This window comes from Maniola jurtina, chromosome 12 (genome assembly GCF_905333055.1).
Source record: "Maniola jurtina chromosome 12, ilManJurt1.1, whole genome shotgun sequence".
NCBI lineage: Eukaryota > Metazoa > Arthropoda > Insecta > Lepidoptera > Nymphalidae > Maniola > Maniola jurtina.
In genome coordinates this window covers 6,450,462-6,468,083 of record NC_060040.1, presented here as the reverse complement: position 1 = coordinate 6,468,083, position 17,622 = coordinate 6,450,462, and the positions used below count along the sequence as shown (strand labels likewise).

General features: G+C 36.4%; 1 protein-coding gene across 1 annotated transcript in view; it reads left to right on the top strand.

The window, feature by feature from the left end:
* LOC123870247 (lysine-specific histone demethylase 1A) overlaps window positions 1–17,622 on the top strand; it is a 395,360-nt gene that overhangs the window by 7,342 nt on the left and 370,396 nt on the right. The window contains exons 7-10 of the mRNA XM_045913471.1: window positions 309–458; window positions 713–771; window positions 1,952–2,176; window positions 2,752–2,900. Coding sequence (XP_045769427.1) covers window positions 309–458; window positions 713–771; window positions 1,952–2,176; window positions 2,752–2,900 — 583 coding nt within the window. The remainder of the gene's footprint in view (window positions 1–308; window positions 459–712; window positions 772–1,951; window positions 2,177–2,751; window positions 2,901–17,622) is intronic.

The following is a 17,622-nucleotide window of genomic DNA, read 5'->3' as shown; positions in this document are numbered from 1 at the left end:
CATTAAACAACTTAAAAATTGATTTATACTTTTTAATGAAAATTAAATGGACGTTTTCATTCGCGCGGCCCGCCAGTTCTACCGAGTATGCGCGAGCGATCTTTTTTTTTTTAAATTTCCAAAAGAGGTTTCATATTGTATTGAGAATTTAAAACAATATACATATTGGAAACCTTAAACACCTAATAGGGTGCATTTAAACAACCTTGTTACCTGTATGAAACTGTCCAGCAATTTCTATTAATGTAGTATTGAAAATTAGACTTATCTGCTAGCAATATTAGTGAAATAATTCCCACGTACAATAGGTGGAGCGCGAGTTTAACCGCTTGCTGGACGCTACGTCTTATCTGTCGCACCAAGTGGACTTCAACTACTACAACGACACCCCCGTCTCCCTCGGGCAAGCTCTGGAGTGGGTCATCAAGTTGCAGCAAAAGAATGTTAAGCATAAACAGGTACATATTGCATTTTGTTGATTTAATAAAGACTAAACAGGTTATAGGTCTTTGCATAACATCATCGTTTATGCGTGCTTCTCGATACAAACGTATTTCTCTGATTACTGCCTTTACTTATTGCTTTAGAGTCTATCTAGTTCCAAAAAAAGACTAGGTAAAATTATATCGATTTTGGATTTTAAAGTATGAATAGTTGCTTGCTTCAACGGTATTAAATAAAACAGACTTTAAATTATAGTATTTTCTTTTAGATTCAGCACTTAAAAGCAGTGATAACTTTACAAGAAAGACTGAAGAATAACATAAACAAGTGAGTATAACTAAATCAATTATGAATCTAACGATAAAGCGTTAATAACAGATTGCAGACTCTTCCTGTCCATTAGTTTAACTTTCATTGCGTCTTGTTATTTCAAGCCAATTCAAGTTCTTTAATTTCAGTTAGGATGAATCCTCTTCAATTTCTGAGGGGAGATTTTTACGAAGACGGCCTCCGTTAGAGATCCAGTATCACTTCCCCATGTGAAAGTGTGTTTGTTTGTTAATTTGATGGCTTATTGGTTTGTCCTTCAATCGGTGCAACGGATTGGCGTGATTTTTTGAAGGGTTAGGTACCACGGGATTTTAAAAACCTAAGTCCATGCGGATGAAGTCGCGGGCATCAGCTAGCAAATTCTAAATGATTGTCCGACCGAATTTCAGCATCGGCGGTTAATTTCAAAGAAGATAAGCCAACTACGCAGGAGCCAATATTGTACAAGTGTGTAAACACAGGCCTACCCTCTATTTCCTAAATCTCATAATCTGATAGGCTGGTACTCCTATACGACGAGATAGATTCATATTGGGTGGCCGAGTAACGACCCTACGTGTTTTTCTAAAGTGCAACACCTACTTTCGACCTTCCACTGAGAATTTTTCGATAGAAATACCCAGTAACTATTTTTCTGTTGACTTCATCCATCCATCCATCCATCAGCCTGTAAGTGTCCACTGCTGGACATAGGCCTTTCCAAGAGCACGCCACCAAACACGGTCCTCCGCCTTCCTCATCCACCCGCTCCCCGCCACCTTCTTCAGGTCATCGGTCCAGCGGGCTGGAGGTCGTCCCACACTGCGCTTACCGGTATGTGGTCTCCACTCCAGAACACGTCTGCCCCAACGGCCGTCGGTTCTGCGACAGACATGGCCTGCCCATTGCCACTTCAGCTTGCTAATCCTTTGAGCTATGTCGGTCGCTTTTGTTCTCCTGCGAATTTCCTCGTTCCGAATTTTATCCCTGAGAGTAATAACCAACATAGCTCGCTCCATAGCGCGCTGATAGACTTTTAGTTTGTGGACGAGGCCAACTGTCCTTTTGACTTAACCGGCCAACTGTTCTTTTGACTTAACCGGGACTATATCCAATAGACGTTTATAGGCAGTTACAAATAAGATTCTGATGGTATAGTAGTTAGGATTTAATTTCTGAACGTTATCTTGTCTTGTAGAATGTCAGATATAAAAGAGCTGCTGCACTCAATGAAAGCTGAGAAGGAAGCATTGCTCGCTGAGAGAGAGAAATGCGCGACGGGAGACGCAAGCGTGCTGCAGGAGTTCAACATACGCCGACTCAACAGGGAAATGACGCAGCTCTGTAACGAGTATGAGACCCTTGTGAATCAGAACAACACTATAGAAGACAAGTTGACGCAAATTGAAACCAATCCACCCAGGTAAGACGTTATGCATATTACCAGTGATTGATGGAGGAAACATTCAGGAAACAGAGAGAGAGAGAGAGAGAGAGAGAGAGAGAGAAAGGCGCGACGGGAGATACAAGCGTGCTGCAAGAGTTCAACTTATGTTAGGTCAACAGAGAAATCACGTAGTTGTGTAACGAATACGAGACCCTTGTGGATCAGAACATTATACGAGAAAGTTGACGCAGATCGAGACCAATCCACATTATGTTATCCAAATGCATATAGTGATATGACGAAGAAAGCATTACTCGCCGAGAGAGAGGAATGAAATAAATAAATTTTGATTTTGAATGTGTTTATATTTATCATACATGTTATATGGAACGTTTCACCATTTTTCCCCTTCACTCTAGGTACCTTCAAATCAAAAGTGATAAAAAGATGAAAGTAATGATGCAGTTTAAGATGTAGCGTCCATCTTAGGCTGCATCATCACTTGCCAGCAGGTCTGATTGCAACCAAACACTAGTCTATAAATTAAAAAAAATACTGCTCAGTAAGTGCGACCATAATGTTCAGAAATGTACATTTTTGTAACGTTTCAGTTCGGTGTACCTCTCGGTCCGCGATCGTCAAATACTGGATTGGCATTTTGCCAACTTGGAGTTCGCGAACGCTACTCCCCTCGGCAACCTATCGCTCAAGCACTGGGACCAAGACGACGACTTCGAATTCACCGGCAATCATTTGACAGGTATGTTTGTTTGTTAGGCCTTTATTCGTTAACCCTCGTACGCAGGAACCCTCGTCTGTCTCGTTTTAACTGAAACTTAAGTCAAAGCAAGCAAAGTCAAAGTGCGCTCTATAGATAGCAACCTATGAGTAAGAGATAAAGACCGAAGTGGTTGGACTATATTATATTCGATTGGTTGATGCAGCATCGCGGAGTGAAACGAAAATAAGGATAGAAATAAATATTAGACTGTCATACACTATTGTACTTGTTTTTATCTTTATTTTTATTTTAGAATCTAAATGTTTTTGTTTTATATTTGACCTATGTAATAATATGGGTACAATTTGTCTGAAATAAAAAACATTTATTCTATTTATTTTTTATTTTTATTTATATCAAGAAGTGGACTCTCTAAAGAATAAAGTATGTACTGAAATACTGACTTATTTACTTTAAATTACAATTAGGTATGCGAAACTGTAAACTAGCGCTAGGCATTGTTGTCAATGAAAAAATGAAATTAATAAATAATAAATGAAAAAAAAATTAGAAAAAACCAAAAAATATATACTTATTTAAAAACAAATGAAAAAATAATACTAACTTAAATAATAAAAAAATTATAAAAATTAAACAAAAACAAAGATAAAAAGAAATTGATTAATAAAAAAATTAAAGGAATATATTACTAAAAAAAATTAAAAAACAAAAAAAAACTAAAAAACAAAAATATTTATTTACAAACAAATTATAAGAATAATAGGTACTTAAAATTACGAGCACTACAATTTATGTGTACCTAAACGATACGTCTATATCTACCATATTTGTATATTGGGTTACATCTAGGTCAACATTAGAAAACTAAATAAAAAAAATTGCGAATCGGACTCGCGCACGAAAGGTTCCGTACCATGTAGTACAGAAAATAACACTTTTTAATCTTTTTGTGATGACGTAACTACAAATTCACGGTTTTCGGATTTTTCCTTTACTTGTGCTTTAAGACACCTGCCCAATTTCATGATTCTAGGTCAACGGGAAGTACCCTATAGGTTTTGATTCCCTTTACGGGTCTCGACAGACACAACAGACAGCTGATAGACAGACAACGACGTGATCCTATAAGGGTTCCTACGGCATGGAACCCTAAAAACGAATAATCTTCTATTTGCTAACGAATAATTTAGTCTCATTGTTCGCAATGTCGTGGCAAGAAACAAAGTTTTACGTTTTTTAGCTGTTGTACTCAACAGCTTCGTTTAACCCGCACTAAATTGGTGTTTTTGTTACGTTTTCACCTTTTTATCTCGAGCGATTCCTAAAACTGTTGTAATTTGGATCAAAAAGATTCAATATCCACGATTCATTCAGTTTTTGCCGAATTTATTTTTATTTGGTCATTTGATTCAAATTTTGATATAGATAAAGAAGCGTTGCTTTGCGGAAATGCTCTCGAAGAAACAGATTTTCTACATGAAGAAAGTGTTGCACAATTATTTATTGCTGAAAACAAATTCTCTTATCTTCACAAATAAAATATACCTACATCTGGATATATCAAACTTTACACTTATAATCAAGATGATGCCCGCGGCTCCGTCCGCGTGGATTTAGGTTTTTTAAAAATCGTATAGAAACTATTTTATTTTCTGGTAGGTACATAAATCAGTAGCCTATATCCGTTCCCGGGATGTAAGCTACCTATTGTTCCCTAAACTAGTCTAACGGATGGTATGTGAAAAGCTGCTCGACATGCAGACAGATTATTTCGATTTTATAATATTAGTATGAATTAATTATTATAGAGCACTTGCCTTTCTCTTTATGGACAGGCAAAATTAAAAAAAAAGAAGTACATGATGATTGACGATATAACTTCAATATTGAGATATACTTTGTCACAGTGTTGTATTGTTATTTGGTTATAGCCATGGTAAAGTAGAGAAGGATATTGTAAACCTCTTTAACTAAGTGGGTTAAAGGTTGCCACATTACGTTCATAAATCATGGGCCAATCTGTGTCGACATCGCTTGATCGATCGACTGGCAAAATAAACGAGTCATCGAACGAGGTTTAGCTCTAATCGGAGTCATTCGACACGACAACAGTCAGAAAATGAACTCCACACATAATGTAGTAGGATACAGGTATTTGCCTGCGGCATATAATGTTGCGCAGAATTACATACCGACAGCGCAATAAATTAAAATCTAACAATACCTCATTATGTTTGTCTGGAACGTACGTAAAGCTCGGTGTTTTTTCATAAACAGGAAAGGATCGTAGCTGAACTTGTAGTGTCAACATTTTGAACGTTAGATACGTTTCACGAGAATGCCCATGTTTAGGAAGTGATACAAGTATCTTGAAGCAATAATTTCAATTAGCGGCACTCTCTTGTTAGCGTTTTGCGAACATTTTCCAGCAGCGTGCTGCAATAGATGCGCCATTGTATCACATACAAAAGTCTCTTCCGAATAGAAATAGTTGTCCTTAAAAGGTCGTCCCGCTTCTATCCCATTTGTTACCACATGAGCGTTTCCTTGCCATATACGATAGCGCTCTTAATGCATATTTTGTGGTTTGGACTTTGGATTTATCATGACTTGAGGACAATATTAGCAAATGGAAGTTTACCTGAAATATCACAATGGCTTTTCTGTGTTTGAGAATGCTTTGTTTAAATGGCGTAACTTTGTGAAATTAAGGTCTGGATTTGCGTAATAATTTAACCTTGGAATAAAGGTGTTAATGATGTTTCGTTAGCCTTTCAAGTCTCTTCAATACTCTTCAACTAATTTATTAAAATCTACCTCGTTAAATGGAATCAATTTTAAAGTGTCTTATTGCTTACATGATACGGATATGGATAGGAAATTACCGTTATGCATCTTAAAGTTATCAGACACATTATCCACATATTATAATTTCGCAATGAATAGCTATTTCGATTCCCAAACGAGTTTGAAGCTGCCGTTCCGCCCCAAGGGCTTGCTCCGTTATGAATGTGGAATTTTCGAGTTAGTGCTTACTTGTGATCTCTTGCAATGTTCGCCGGGTGCTTCGAGCGATGGTTCGTGTCAATAATTACTATTATTTCCCACCGCCAGTTTCCATCTTCCACCGTCGATAAATTACCAACTGACTTCTGTGAATTGTCATAATGACCGTTGCAGAAAACTTGGATAGTGTTTTAGCTACTTTACACACATGTACCTATATCTCCTAATTAGGGAGTCTCGGTTCGATACTCTTTATAAGTTAAATTCTAAAAGAGCCCTTTCTCGTTAAAATTTTAGTTCCAAATTAGGCAGACTGAACTGCTATTGTTAGAATGTATCTCATTCCCCAACATCCGTCGGTTACCCATAAAGCATAGAAGGCTCGGAGTGAATCTGTAGCGAGTACTCAGCCAGGCGATATGTATCGCGACGTTCACGGGACGCCTCCTTTGTGGGCCGGTGCGTGCGTTGTCGGCCATATTTCTCACCGTTCGCTCGCTCCGGTGTCCGCGGCGTGGGTAGTTGAAAAATGACATCTTGATTGTTGCGCGTTATCCTACGTATGAGAATGTCGACTCGGGCAGTAAGTCGCGTGCAGAGCCATTGTCGAGCCTCGAGCCACGGACCCTACAAATTGAACGATTGTTAACCATTCCATGAAGCCGCTATCGTGACTTGTCGTAAAATTATTATATTTACCGGGATATCGTATTTTGTTAGAGCAGTAGTTTATGCATGAAAGGCTTATTTGGTTGCATGATCGTGTCCGCACATTATGTCCGGAACAGGATTAACTTTACGATTGAATTCAGATTGCTTTCCCTATATAAGAACAGTAGTGACGGCTGCATATAATTTTATTACAGCGGGGCACACTATTTATCTGTATTTAAACTACTGTATAGTCTTAAATGTTTATCGAATAGCTAGTTACGTCTCTCTACATTTAATAAACAGTATATATGTGACTTATAATTTTTAACAAGTCAATATTTGTTCTAATATGGACATTTTGTAATTTTGATACCATTCAACGAATTTGTATTTAAGTATTTTTGAATTACAGTCGTAGTAGTTAAATTACATTTTGTAACTTTGAAAGCCAGTCCAAAAATAATATTTAAAATAATATTAATGGAATCAGTAAATTCTTCAAATACATTTTGTAAGCATGTTAAACGGATAGTGAAGTTAGATCAACCGGTTCAAATGAGTGAAGATGGTTTAAACATAAAAGTATTAAGTAATAATTGACATACAGCTATAAATTGTCCACTACTAAGTGCAACCTTAGATCATAGAAGATTTAATTTACACCTCCTAAGACATTTTAACGTAAATAGTTGCCTATATCTTCCTGCATAGTAAAGTTGCATTTAATATAAATAATTTACTTCATTACTATTTGCCGATGAGAAATGGCATCTGAAACAAGTCCTCGAGGTGGCGGTCGGTCAAATGATAGTTTTATAGGCAGGCTCGCGGCGGTAACAAGTTTGTGATAAGACCATACATGTGCTAGGGTTGCCATAAGACCATGTTGAAATTAGTCTATTTTATAAAGAACGATGGTGGCACGTTTACGAACAAAAGACGTGAAAAGAGAACTCACAAACGGTTACCCGGTAACAGATACCTTAAAGATGCCTTTCTAATAATATTAATGGCACTGATACCTTATATCAAGGTATTAACATTAGTCGTGGAGGCATGAAAGACATTAATTTACTATAACGTTGTTGTAGCATTGTCGTCAAGTGCAATCCGCATAAAAAACTTAGCGTAATTAACGTATTAGAGAGGAAGCGAATTTCATCGCTTTATAAAAACGGATTTTTAAAATCACTGGGTATTGAAAATTCTAAGCAAAGTGAACACTATTCAACAAGTGAACAATATTATATCAAGATTTAAAATTATAGGCACGTTGCTAAATATATGTCTTCAGTGTTTGATATCTATCTAGCCGAAGCCATATTTCATATAAATTCTATGAAAACTGTTTAGTAGAATATTTTTGCAGCAGTAAACACTGTCGTTAATACTTGTATGAGCTATGCCGACTGAGCGTCAAAACCAACATTATGTTCAGCAAATAAATAACACAATGAATCCGGTAAATACAATTTATCTGGTAACCCTCACTGAGAGGCGCAATAATGTATGAGATACAGCTGAGTCTTTCCTCATTTATCACGCGTTCTATGAATAAAATATCTGAACGCTATGCCTTTAGTTTAATAATAATTTTGATGCTATGTACCTACTTGTTTCCTTAAAATTAATAAGCTGAGATTCTGCAATAATAATAATAATAATTAAAATATTTCTATTTTAGCACCTCACGAGTTAAAAAATATGCTTAAATACATTTTTGAGCTAAAAGCATAGTATTTTCAGTGGGGAACTGCGTTTTGATAACATCGCTGCTGTGCTTTTTCTAAAAACTGGCTAACTGCAAAAAGTAGTTTTTGAGCTATCACCGAAAACATGAAGAAGAAGAATGCTATGTAGGACGATAATCTTTAAGAGGGCTCTCTCCGTCACTCGTTTCATATCATTTCATACAATCGTAGTTCCAATTTCATTTGAATATCAAGCAACCAAAGTCCATGAAATTTTGCAGACATATTCTAGAAACTAATATCTATGTCTGTGGTTTTCCAGATTTCTGTTAAAATATTCGGTTTCAAAGTTACGCGGTCTTAAAATTTTCATACAAATCTTTGAGCCCCTGTAATTTTAAAACTACACATTTTTAGAAAAATCTAAAACACCACAGACACAGATATTAGTTTCTAGAATATGTCTGCAAAATTTCATGGTCTTTGGTTGCTTAATATTCAAATGAAATTGGAACTACGATTGTATGAAATGGTATGAAACGAGTGACGGAGAGAGCCCTGTTAACTTAGTTTTTTGTTTGTGAGCTCACTTTTTTAGAGACATTTCTAAATTCTCATGTGTTTGGCGATAACTCGCAACTACTTTTTAGAGTTAGCCGCTTTTTGGATGGCAGATCTTCCGTATTTCTTTGGCGGCTATTCAGAGTTGAAAATTTGGTCGCGCCTTGCATCTAATGTATACGATCAGAATTAGTCCTGTTATTGTTTTATAACAAGACTTACAGGCTTACTCTTCAAAATGTATAGGACGTAGGTATCTAATAGCGTTATAAACTGGATCTCAATTGTGCTCAAATTATTATGGTTGGCAATTTTAAGATGACGGGTTGGTTAAAACACGAGGACATGAATCGCGACGGTTGCTTACGAAGGCGTCGAGGGCGTGGATGAATAAGCGATGAGACGACGAATGGCTCTATTAATACTCCATTGTTCCCCTGTGATCGTAGACTTGCGCAAGGAATACGCATTGTTCTCATGGCTTTCAGAAGTTTTGCTATAGTTCACTGACGTCACATCTTATGCGACCTAAATGCTTATCGCGTTACATGTAGTTCGCATTCGCCGAAAGCTATGTCGCAATTGAAAATGCAGTGGCGGACCATATCTGGCAAATGCAGTTACGATACGAGTAGAACCGTTACTTAGTGTTGGATTAGTGTTGAAAGCCATATTTGTTATCCCCTAACTGTAATAAGCTTAATGTATTCAAGACACTGGATTTATTAGAGTTATTTAAAAATATTTTCAGTGTTGCCTAGTACTGAATAACAAGTGTTTAAAACCGGTTTAGCGGTCGAGCCGTGAAAAAGTTTCTTACTAAAAGTAAGACAGACTTTCGCTTTCATAATATTAGTATGAATTAGAATAAGTACGAATATCAGTGGGTAGCTATAGATTAATTTCGTTTTACCTCACATTAAAACAATTTTCTAAATTCTAGGACTATAATCCTCAAGATGTCAACACAATGTAGGCATTGCCTTTCCGGGATATCTACGAAGCGAGCTGATAAATTACTTGGATGTCTCACGATGCCTTCGGAAACTGTTGTTAGTGAAAGGAAAGACTTAAAAGTAACTAAGTAGTCCATCGCGATAAATCGGGTGCAATGCTTGTGAAGACGGCGAATTTGCGGTGCAGAGTTTCTTTGGTAAAGCTTCGTGGTTCAACTCGTAATTGACAGGCGTTGAGGAAATTGCATGTTGCACCTTGCACTAGCTTTACTTATTACAAGTAAACTTTTCTCTTTTGCTTCACATACCTACGAGTTATTTCACAGGTTTAAAAATGGATTATAGTACTACAATATATAATGTTTAATTAATTGTTGCGGCAAATGAAACTACATTTATTTGCATTACAATTATATCTTTTCCATTATTTAATTTAAAGCTTCCATAATGGGGATGCGAACTGAGCACGAATTTAATTTTAACTTAATAATCGCACTCGTTCAAATTTTGATTATTCCGTTGTAGTTTATTGGGCCTCCGCTAACTTTTCCTTCATTGTTAAAGTTGTAATCCTCTTTGTGAACCCTAATTGAATTCACTGTTATGCTAATACTCTGATTTCCCATCTTATTTCGTTAATAGAGGTCTGCGGTAAACCAATTAAAGGGAGCGTTTCTGGATTACTTAACTTTTGGTGTACGGATAGTTCGTATACCGTTGCTATGCTTGCGTGGAACATAATTCTGATTATAAATGTCAACTTTATTAACTAGCCTTTATTTAAACTAATAAAACTGGTCAAGTGCGAGTCAGACTTGCGCACCGAGGGTTCCGTGCTCAGGTATTTTTCCGACATTTTGCACGATAAATCAAAAACTGACAAATCTGTTTTAGAATGTACAGGTAAATCCCTTTCATAATAATATGATACCCCGTTTGGTATAAATATCTTTCTTTGAAAATTGTAAATAGGTACTAATTATTATTTGTTCATGAACACATTTAAAGTTTTTTGTGATCTAACCTGAAATTCACGGTTTCCGATTTTTTTCCATTACTTGTGCTATAAGACCTACCTACCTGACAAATTTCATGATTCTAGGTCAATGGGAAGTGCCCTATAGGTTTTCTTGACAAACACGACATACAGAGAGATTACAGTGATCCTATAAGGGTTCCGTTTTCCCTTTTGAGGTACGGAACCCTATAAATTAAGTAATAGGTAATATTAAAACATGTAGATATACGAACAGTTGTTGTTTAAAGGTATATAGAAATTAATATCCACGATTCTGTGTAGTCATGCGGTGCAGACTCGACTTCTGCTGCATCGTTTTATTGCACATTTCGAGGCTTTATTCCTACTTCGGACTCTAATCGTGGCGTATTGCGGTTTTAGAAACGCTGTTGCGACCTGTATTACATTCCGTAAACATCTTACACTGCAGTCTTCAACATGTTGCGATAAATTGGAATTTCAATGTAGGTGGCAAGTGCGGTTGTTCTCAAAGCAATTTCAGTTCAATTTGTGACGTTTCAAGCTCATTTTCACGCGACTTTTGCACATTATCATGTTTTTTTCAGTTTTTAACCCCCGACCCAAAAAAAGGGGTGTTATAAGTTTGACGTGTGTATCTGTGTAGTTATCTGTCTGTGGCATCAAAGCTGCTAAACTAATGAACGATTTTAATTTTGTTTTTTTTGTTTGAAAGGTGGCTTGATCGAGAGTGTTCTTAGCTATAACCCAAAAAAATAGGTTCAGCCGTTTACAAGTTATCAGCTCTTTTCTAGTTACTGTAACCTTCACTTGTCGGGGGTGTTATAATTTTTTAATTGACACTTGTAATCATGGTATATGTATATTTATTTTGATTTCTTTGCAAGAATATCTCTGTGTCTATTTGACGAACCTACCTACCTTACATCTTCAGTAACCATTATGTTTTCGTCACTTGTTTATTGCATGTAAGCAACAATGGATAGCATCGTTACTTCGTACATACATATCTGGGTACTAGTGTAAAACATGGAGTTTATTATGTAAAGTCGAAAATCCAAAGAACATTTTACTCTCGTGGATTCTTTTGTAAAACAAGAGGATTTACCTCGCTGCATTTCGGGATTGGAATCCTTACTTTTACTTTATTCAAGGCTTCGCATTTACGAGCACTGTTTGTAACTTTCACTTATTTTTAGGGTTCCGTACCTCAAAAAGAAAAACGTTACCCTTATAGGATCACTTTGTTGTCTGTCTGTTTGTTTGTCTGTCCGTCTGTATGTCGTGTCTGTCAAGAAAACCTGTAGGATACTTCCCGTTGACCTTGAACTATGAAATTTGGCAGGTAGGTAGGTCTTATAGCAAAGTAATGGGAAAGCTTCGAAAACCGCGAATTTGTGGTAACATCACAAAAAAAAAATACGTTTTAATTTTCAAAGTAAGATAACTATACCAAGCGGGTATCACATGAAAGAGCCTTATCTGTAAATTCTTAAACAAATTTTTATTTATTTATATGCACAATAGTTTTTGATTTATCGTGCAATATGTCGAAAAAATACTTGAGTAAGTACGGGACCCTCGGTGCGCGAGTCTGACTCGCACTTGGTTGTTTTTTTTGCTTACAAAGGCTCTCAAAGTTTTTCTTTGGTAGGTACCATATTTCACCAGGATTTTTAAAAGGATACTAATTTAATATGAAATTTCAGTAAAATCAAATTTATTCGCAGATTTAAACTGATAGCTTCACAATTTGCTCATGCTGAAAACGGCCAGATGTTGCTCAGAGTGCAAAATGAAACACGTTAGCGCTCCGCTTGACGCCAGCTCCCTTTTTTGTCACGCCGCCTGTGGACGCCCATTTATCAACTTTTTATAGAAACACTTGTTTTAATTTATGCTCACTAACTTCCAAGCTATCTCCGACCTCATTTGCAGCCACAGCTTTGTTGCTGTTTATGTGGCAGACTATAGAGTGAATATAAATTTCTAAATGCATAAGGTATCAATGCAACAATTTTATTTTTTATTTATTTAATTTATTTAATTACAGACTTAATCAAAAGTGAACATTTTATACCAAACTTTTTAGACCAAAGCACTAAATAAAAACCGAAACTGGTGTCACTGTGGCGGAGACTGGTGGTGGTGGTAGTATGGTGGTGGTGGTGGACAATAGATTTAAACTTTTTGATTCTTAAGGAAGACCTCCTTAAGCTTACCTCCGCAGGCCCATAGTAACGTCGAGTTGAGACGTAGTACAAACAATATAATGCATATTGTATATATTTAGAAAAATAATGTTTTTTTTAAAATTATATGTAGGCTAGCACACTTGTTAGCTTAGATGAAGCGCGCTAGCCTTAAAGTTGCATATGTTATTCAGAAATTGAAATAAATTAAAAGCGAAAAACTATTTCAAAGTAAAAGCTTTATTTAATGTACAAAAAAAGACTAAACTTACTCATAACAAAGTATAAGTCCAAACATGACTATCCTTCACCTTGCATCTCTATTATCAGGCTCTTGTCCTTGTGTTTTTCAAAAGTACTCATGAAAAAAAGCAAATGAGTCTAAATTCAAGTGTCCTGTTATATGCTATTGGAGAGTACCAATATCCACCTTCTGCCTTCAGAAACGCATGTTCATTAATTGTCTTCCAAACCACATGTGCCCACCAACCACAAAATTTAAGCTTAGAAAATTGGAAGTAGCCGAACCATCAATTACCAATTTTGGAATGACAACATACGAACAAGTCAAACGAATAAAAAGCTTTTTGGAAGCATTTGTGCAAGCCTTGTCTATTGGTTTAAACTAATCAAAGAAAATCTTTTAAAAGATTTCGTAAAAAGAATTAATGCATGGCTAAATCTCTATGTAACTGAAGCTGCTGGTCAAATGCTACGATTGAATTTTGGCGAAGTATTTAGGGGACGGTTGTAAAATTAATTAAAGAAGCATTTAGTCAGTTGACAGATGAGTAATGCGTTTATTTGGCGGTCCGGTTTAAAGCTCGCGCAATGTAATTACATTTGGTGCATGTCTGTAGGAATATCTGATAAGGAAACGAAAAAACTGCTAGCGGCGGAACTTTAATTAAATTCAGAATTTTTAACCCCCACACACTGAAAATTATCTGATGTACCTAACTACAGGTTAATGTATTTTACGACCAACATAAATCTATATGTCAAAACTATATTTAATTTACGTTTACTTTTCAAGGTTCCGTAGTCTTATGATACGCAAGCTTCTGTTAGCTTCGCAATTTCCAATAATTAAATCTGTTTGTACCAATCATGTTAGACGTGATCAGCCTATCGTCGCGTCGGCCCACTACTCAGTAATGTCACACACAGGTGTCCTCTCAGAATGAAAAGGATTTAGGCCATAGTCAGCCACGCTGACCAAGTACGGATTGGCTGTCTTCACACAGCTTTGAGAACATTATGGAGAACTCTCAGGTATGCAGGTTTCCTGACGATGTTTTCCTTCGCCGTACAAGCAATTGATATTTAATTGCTTAGAACGTATATATAACTCGGAAAAATTAGAGATGCCGATCCCGCGACCGGATCGAACCCCCGAATTGGAGGTAGAAGTCTTAACAGGCCATCACCGCTTATCATGTTAGTGCAAGGAGTAAATTAAAAAAAAAACATTTGATTTATCTTTATTCTACCGGCAAAAATGTTAAACAGGTCCAAAATATAGAAGAGATTCATGTCTTAAAACACAGGTGCCCAACTGTCCTCGTTGAATTCCCAAGTTAGTTCACAGGGAAGTTTCAACTTGGGTCAGCCCGCAAACCGCTTGCGAAAGTACAAATTTCGCTTATATTAACTTTTGTTCCGAGTAAATTTCACTCCAGCCATGCGGCCACTGCACTTTCAAGTGGCAAAGTTTTAATCTCGTTCCATTTCTACATATACTCGTACCGTAACATAGTCACTATACGATAGATACGGTTTCCTTTGATGAAGAAATACGTACGAGTACCTTGAAAGTTTACCAATTTCGTGTAGTGCTTGATGTTGAATATTATTATTGGACACATTAAAACATTGCTCCTGCTTGTACATACTGACGCAAACTTTTTCCAGGAAAGTACAAATATCGATACACTTATGTATGCAACGTCATCCACTGTTGGTTCCTAAAAGGGAGCACTTAGCCACAACGTAATTCCGATAAAAGGTTCGTCGGTTACGCCGTCGAATTTCTTCTTGATGTTTATTTAAGCGAAAAAATTCGACGATCATTAACTCAATTGGTAGTTAATGAAATGTGCACGATTTAGAATATCCATACTTCCATACTAATCCTGTTATTATTATAATATGTAAATGCGTAAGTGTGTCTGTCTGTCTCTCTGCTAGTTTTAGAATGAATATATAAGGGGAAGTTTGAAAGTAGCTCCAGAGGTAAAAAGATGAGGGCTTATAGATTGGCATGGTATGGGCGTGTAATGGGGAGGAAAGATAAAATCATATCACTAGAAGAATGGTAAGTATGTACATTGTACATATGTAGAAGGAAAAAAGAGGAGAGGAAGGCCAAGGAAAATGCGTTGACGTATGTCAGAAGTGGGTAGAAGAAAAAGACATGTTGTGCCGACCTCACATAGCGTGGGGTAAAGGACAAGGAAAAGAAGATGCATGTGTAACACAGTGTAAAGAGAGTCCGACGCCTTTGATCTTGGGTACTAATGACGACCACGAGCTTCAACTTAGGACCGTAACTAGTTTGGCCAGTTTGGGTAGCTCTTTCGTCCCGCACTCATCCCACGATTGCTCTGTCTAGACGGCTTGGTCGAATCGCTGTATGTAACGTCATATCCTTACTCTGTGTCGGCAGCGTGTGCTCAATATGAATAGTATCTCTCCCATCGCTGTGCTATTTACCTACTACAAAATTGTACCTACCTATTTTACCATTTGATATACGAGTTGGTTGGGAAGCTAACAGAATACTGAATAGAGCACTTTGGACATGGCTGACAATTCAAAATGTTTTATTGCCCCAAACAAAGGTCAAGTACACGAAAGTACCCCAAGTTAACTGTTAAGACCGTTCATTATGCAGATTAGTGTTTACAGATCTTGTTGATTGATGATTAAGCATAGTATTAAAATTCTGAACCATGTAGCAACTACCAACTTTGGTACTAAATAAAAACATGTTGATAACATTAATTAATGATTTATAACTTACGTTTTTAGCACCCTGTTCGAATTTTTAATCAATGTTTCTGATTTATTGCAAACTTGAATTAATACCGTTATTTTGAATGCTAACCCATCTTACGATTAGTGGTATAAAACATATTATAAAAAGATAGCGCCCTAATAACATTAATATTTGTATTTTTAAGATAAAATTACACGTTTAATTAGGATACTTAATTTAGATAAAAAAAAACAGGGTTTAAACATTCGTGCTCAAGATTTCTGCTAATTATTTCGGTTTTGATTATAAAAATAATTTCTTTAATATGGTGCCGTTGGACTAATTAAAACTCGCTAATATTAATGCAACTTGCGCTGTCCACCGTTGATATGCGAATTATCCCGCTTTATATGTTTTGAATTAATTAAATGACACTACGGAAATCAGGTATGTACTGATTGTGATCAGTACATACCTGATTTCCGTAGTGTGGTGTGGTGGAACACTGTGGTGTTCCGTACGAATATCATCTGCAAATAAAGATCGGTAAGCAGAGAAAGTCCAGATATTTTATACCAAACTAGCTGATGCCCGTGACTTCCTACACGTGAAATATTATTATGTTAAAAAAATCCCGCGGGAACCATGAATTTGTACGCGATAAATAGTAGCCTATTTAGCTTACTTTCATTTCCAACCTTAACTTATCCTTACTCCAGTGACTTTATTTGAAAACAAAATGGCGAGATTCACCAAGGAACAAAGGTTCTCTTGTCGTTTTGGTTTCTGATCCCCAAAAAATATAATCAAGTTAATGTGCTCTGTTTTTGCCAAGATTTTTTTAATCACGCAACTCTTAAACGCGATTTGTGTAATCGCTTATCAAAGTGTGCGCATTTAAAATATCCGTGCAGTTTCTTTTAAATTAATGAGACACTTCAAACAGACCTGATTAAATTGAAATCCCCGTATTTTTACGATTATAAATCGACTCGGAAAACATAAATTTTATTTACCTCCAGTTATAAAAGCTAATTGGTGTTTCCATTCATCTTAAAGTCTTGAAGCAACGCTGGGTTCGTACCAGTTGCCTCACTAAAATATGTAGCAATAAAGGCGGGTCGGACAATACCCGGACATGTTAAGATTCGTTTATTGTCCCCGCTCTACGTGTTGTGGCCGCTGTCTTACAAATCGCCTTCTCGACGGAGATTTTCATAAACATTTTGGAGTACAAATCTTGCAGACTTTTGAGGTGTTTTAATTGGCTTCCTTCCTACACTATGCCCTATTGTTTGTATTGGAAGCAATATATCCATCTGTTTTGCTACAACTTTACGTAACACATGATAGCTATATACATATGATACTAAGTCATATTATGTATAAAACGTTATATATAAGAAATAATTATAATCTTTCTTAAATTCTTTAAAAAATTGGCAGTCAATGGGGACTGCCGACAGAAGTGAAAACTTAAAATTATGAAACGAACGAGCATATCATACACGCTCAACACGTCATGCTTATAGTAATGCAAATGTGTATTATATCACATGCTAAAGTAATGCATGTCGGTGACATCACTTTGCAGTTTTTACCTATCCCAAAATTGCTCAACGCGCCTTAAGAAGTTCAAAAATAATAATTATTAATTTCCCACGTCCGTGGTTCTCCAGAAACAAAGAACCGTTAAAAGCCTT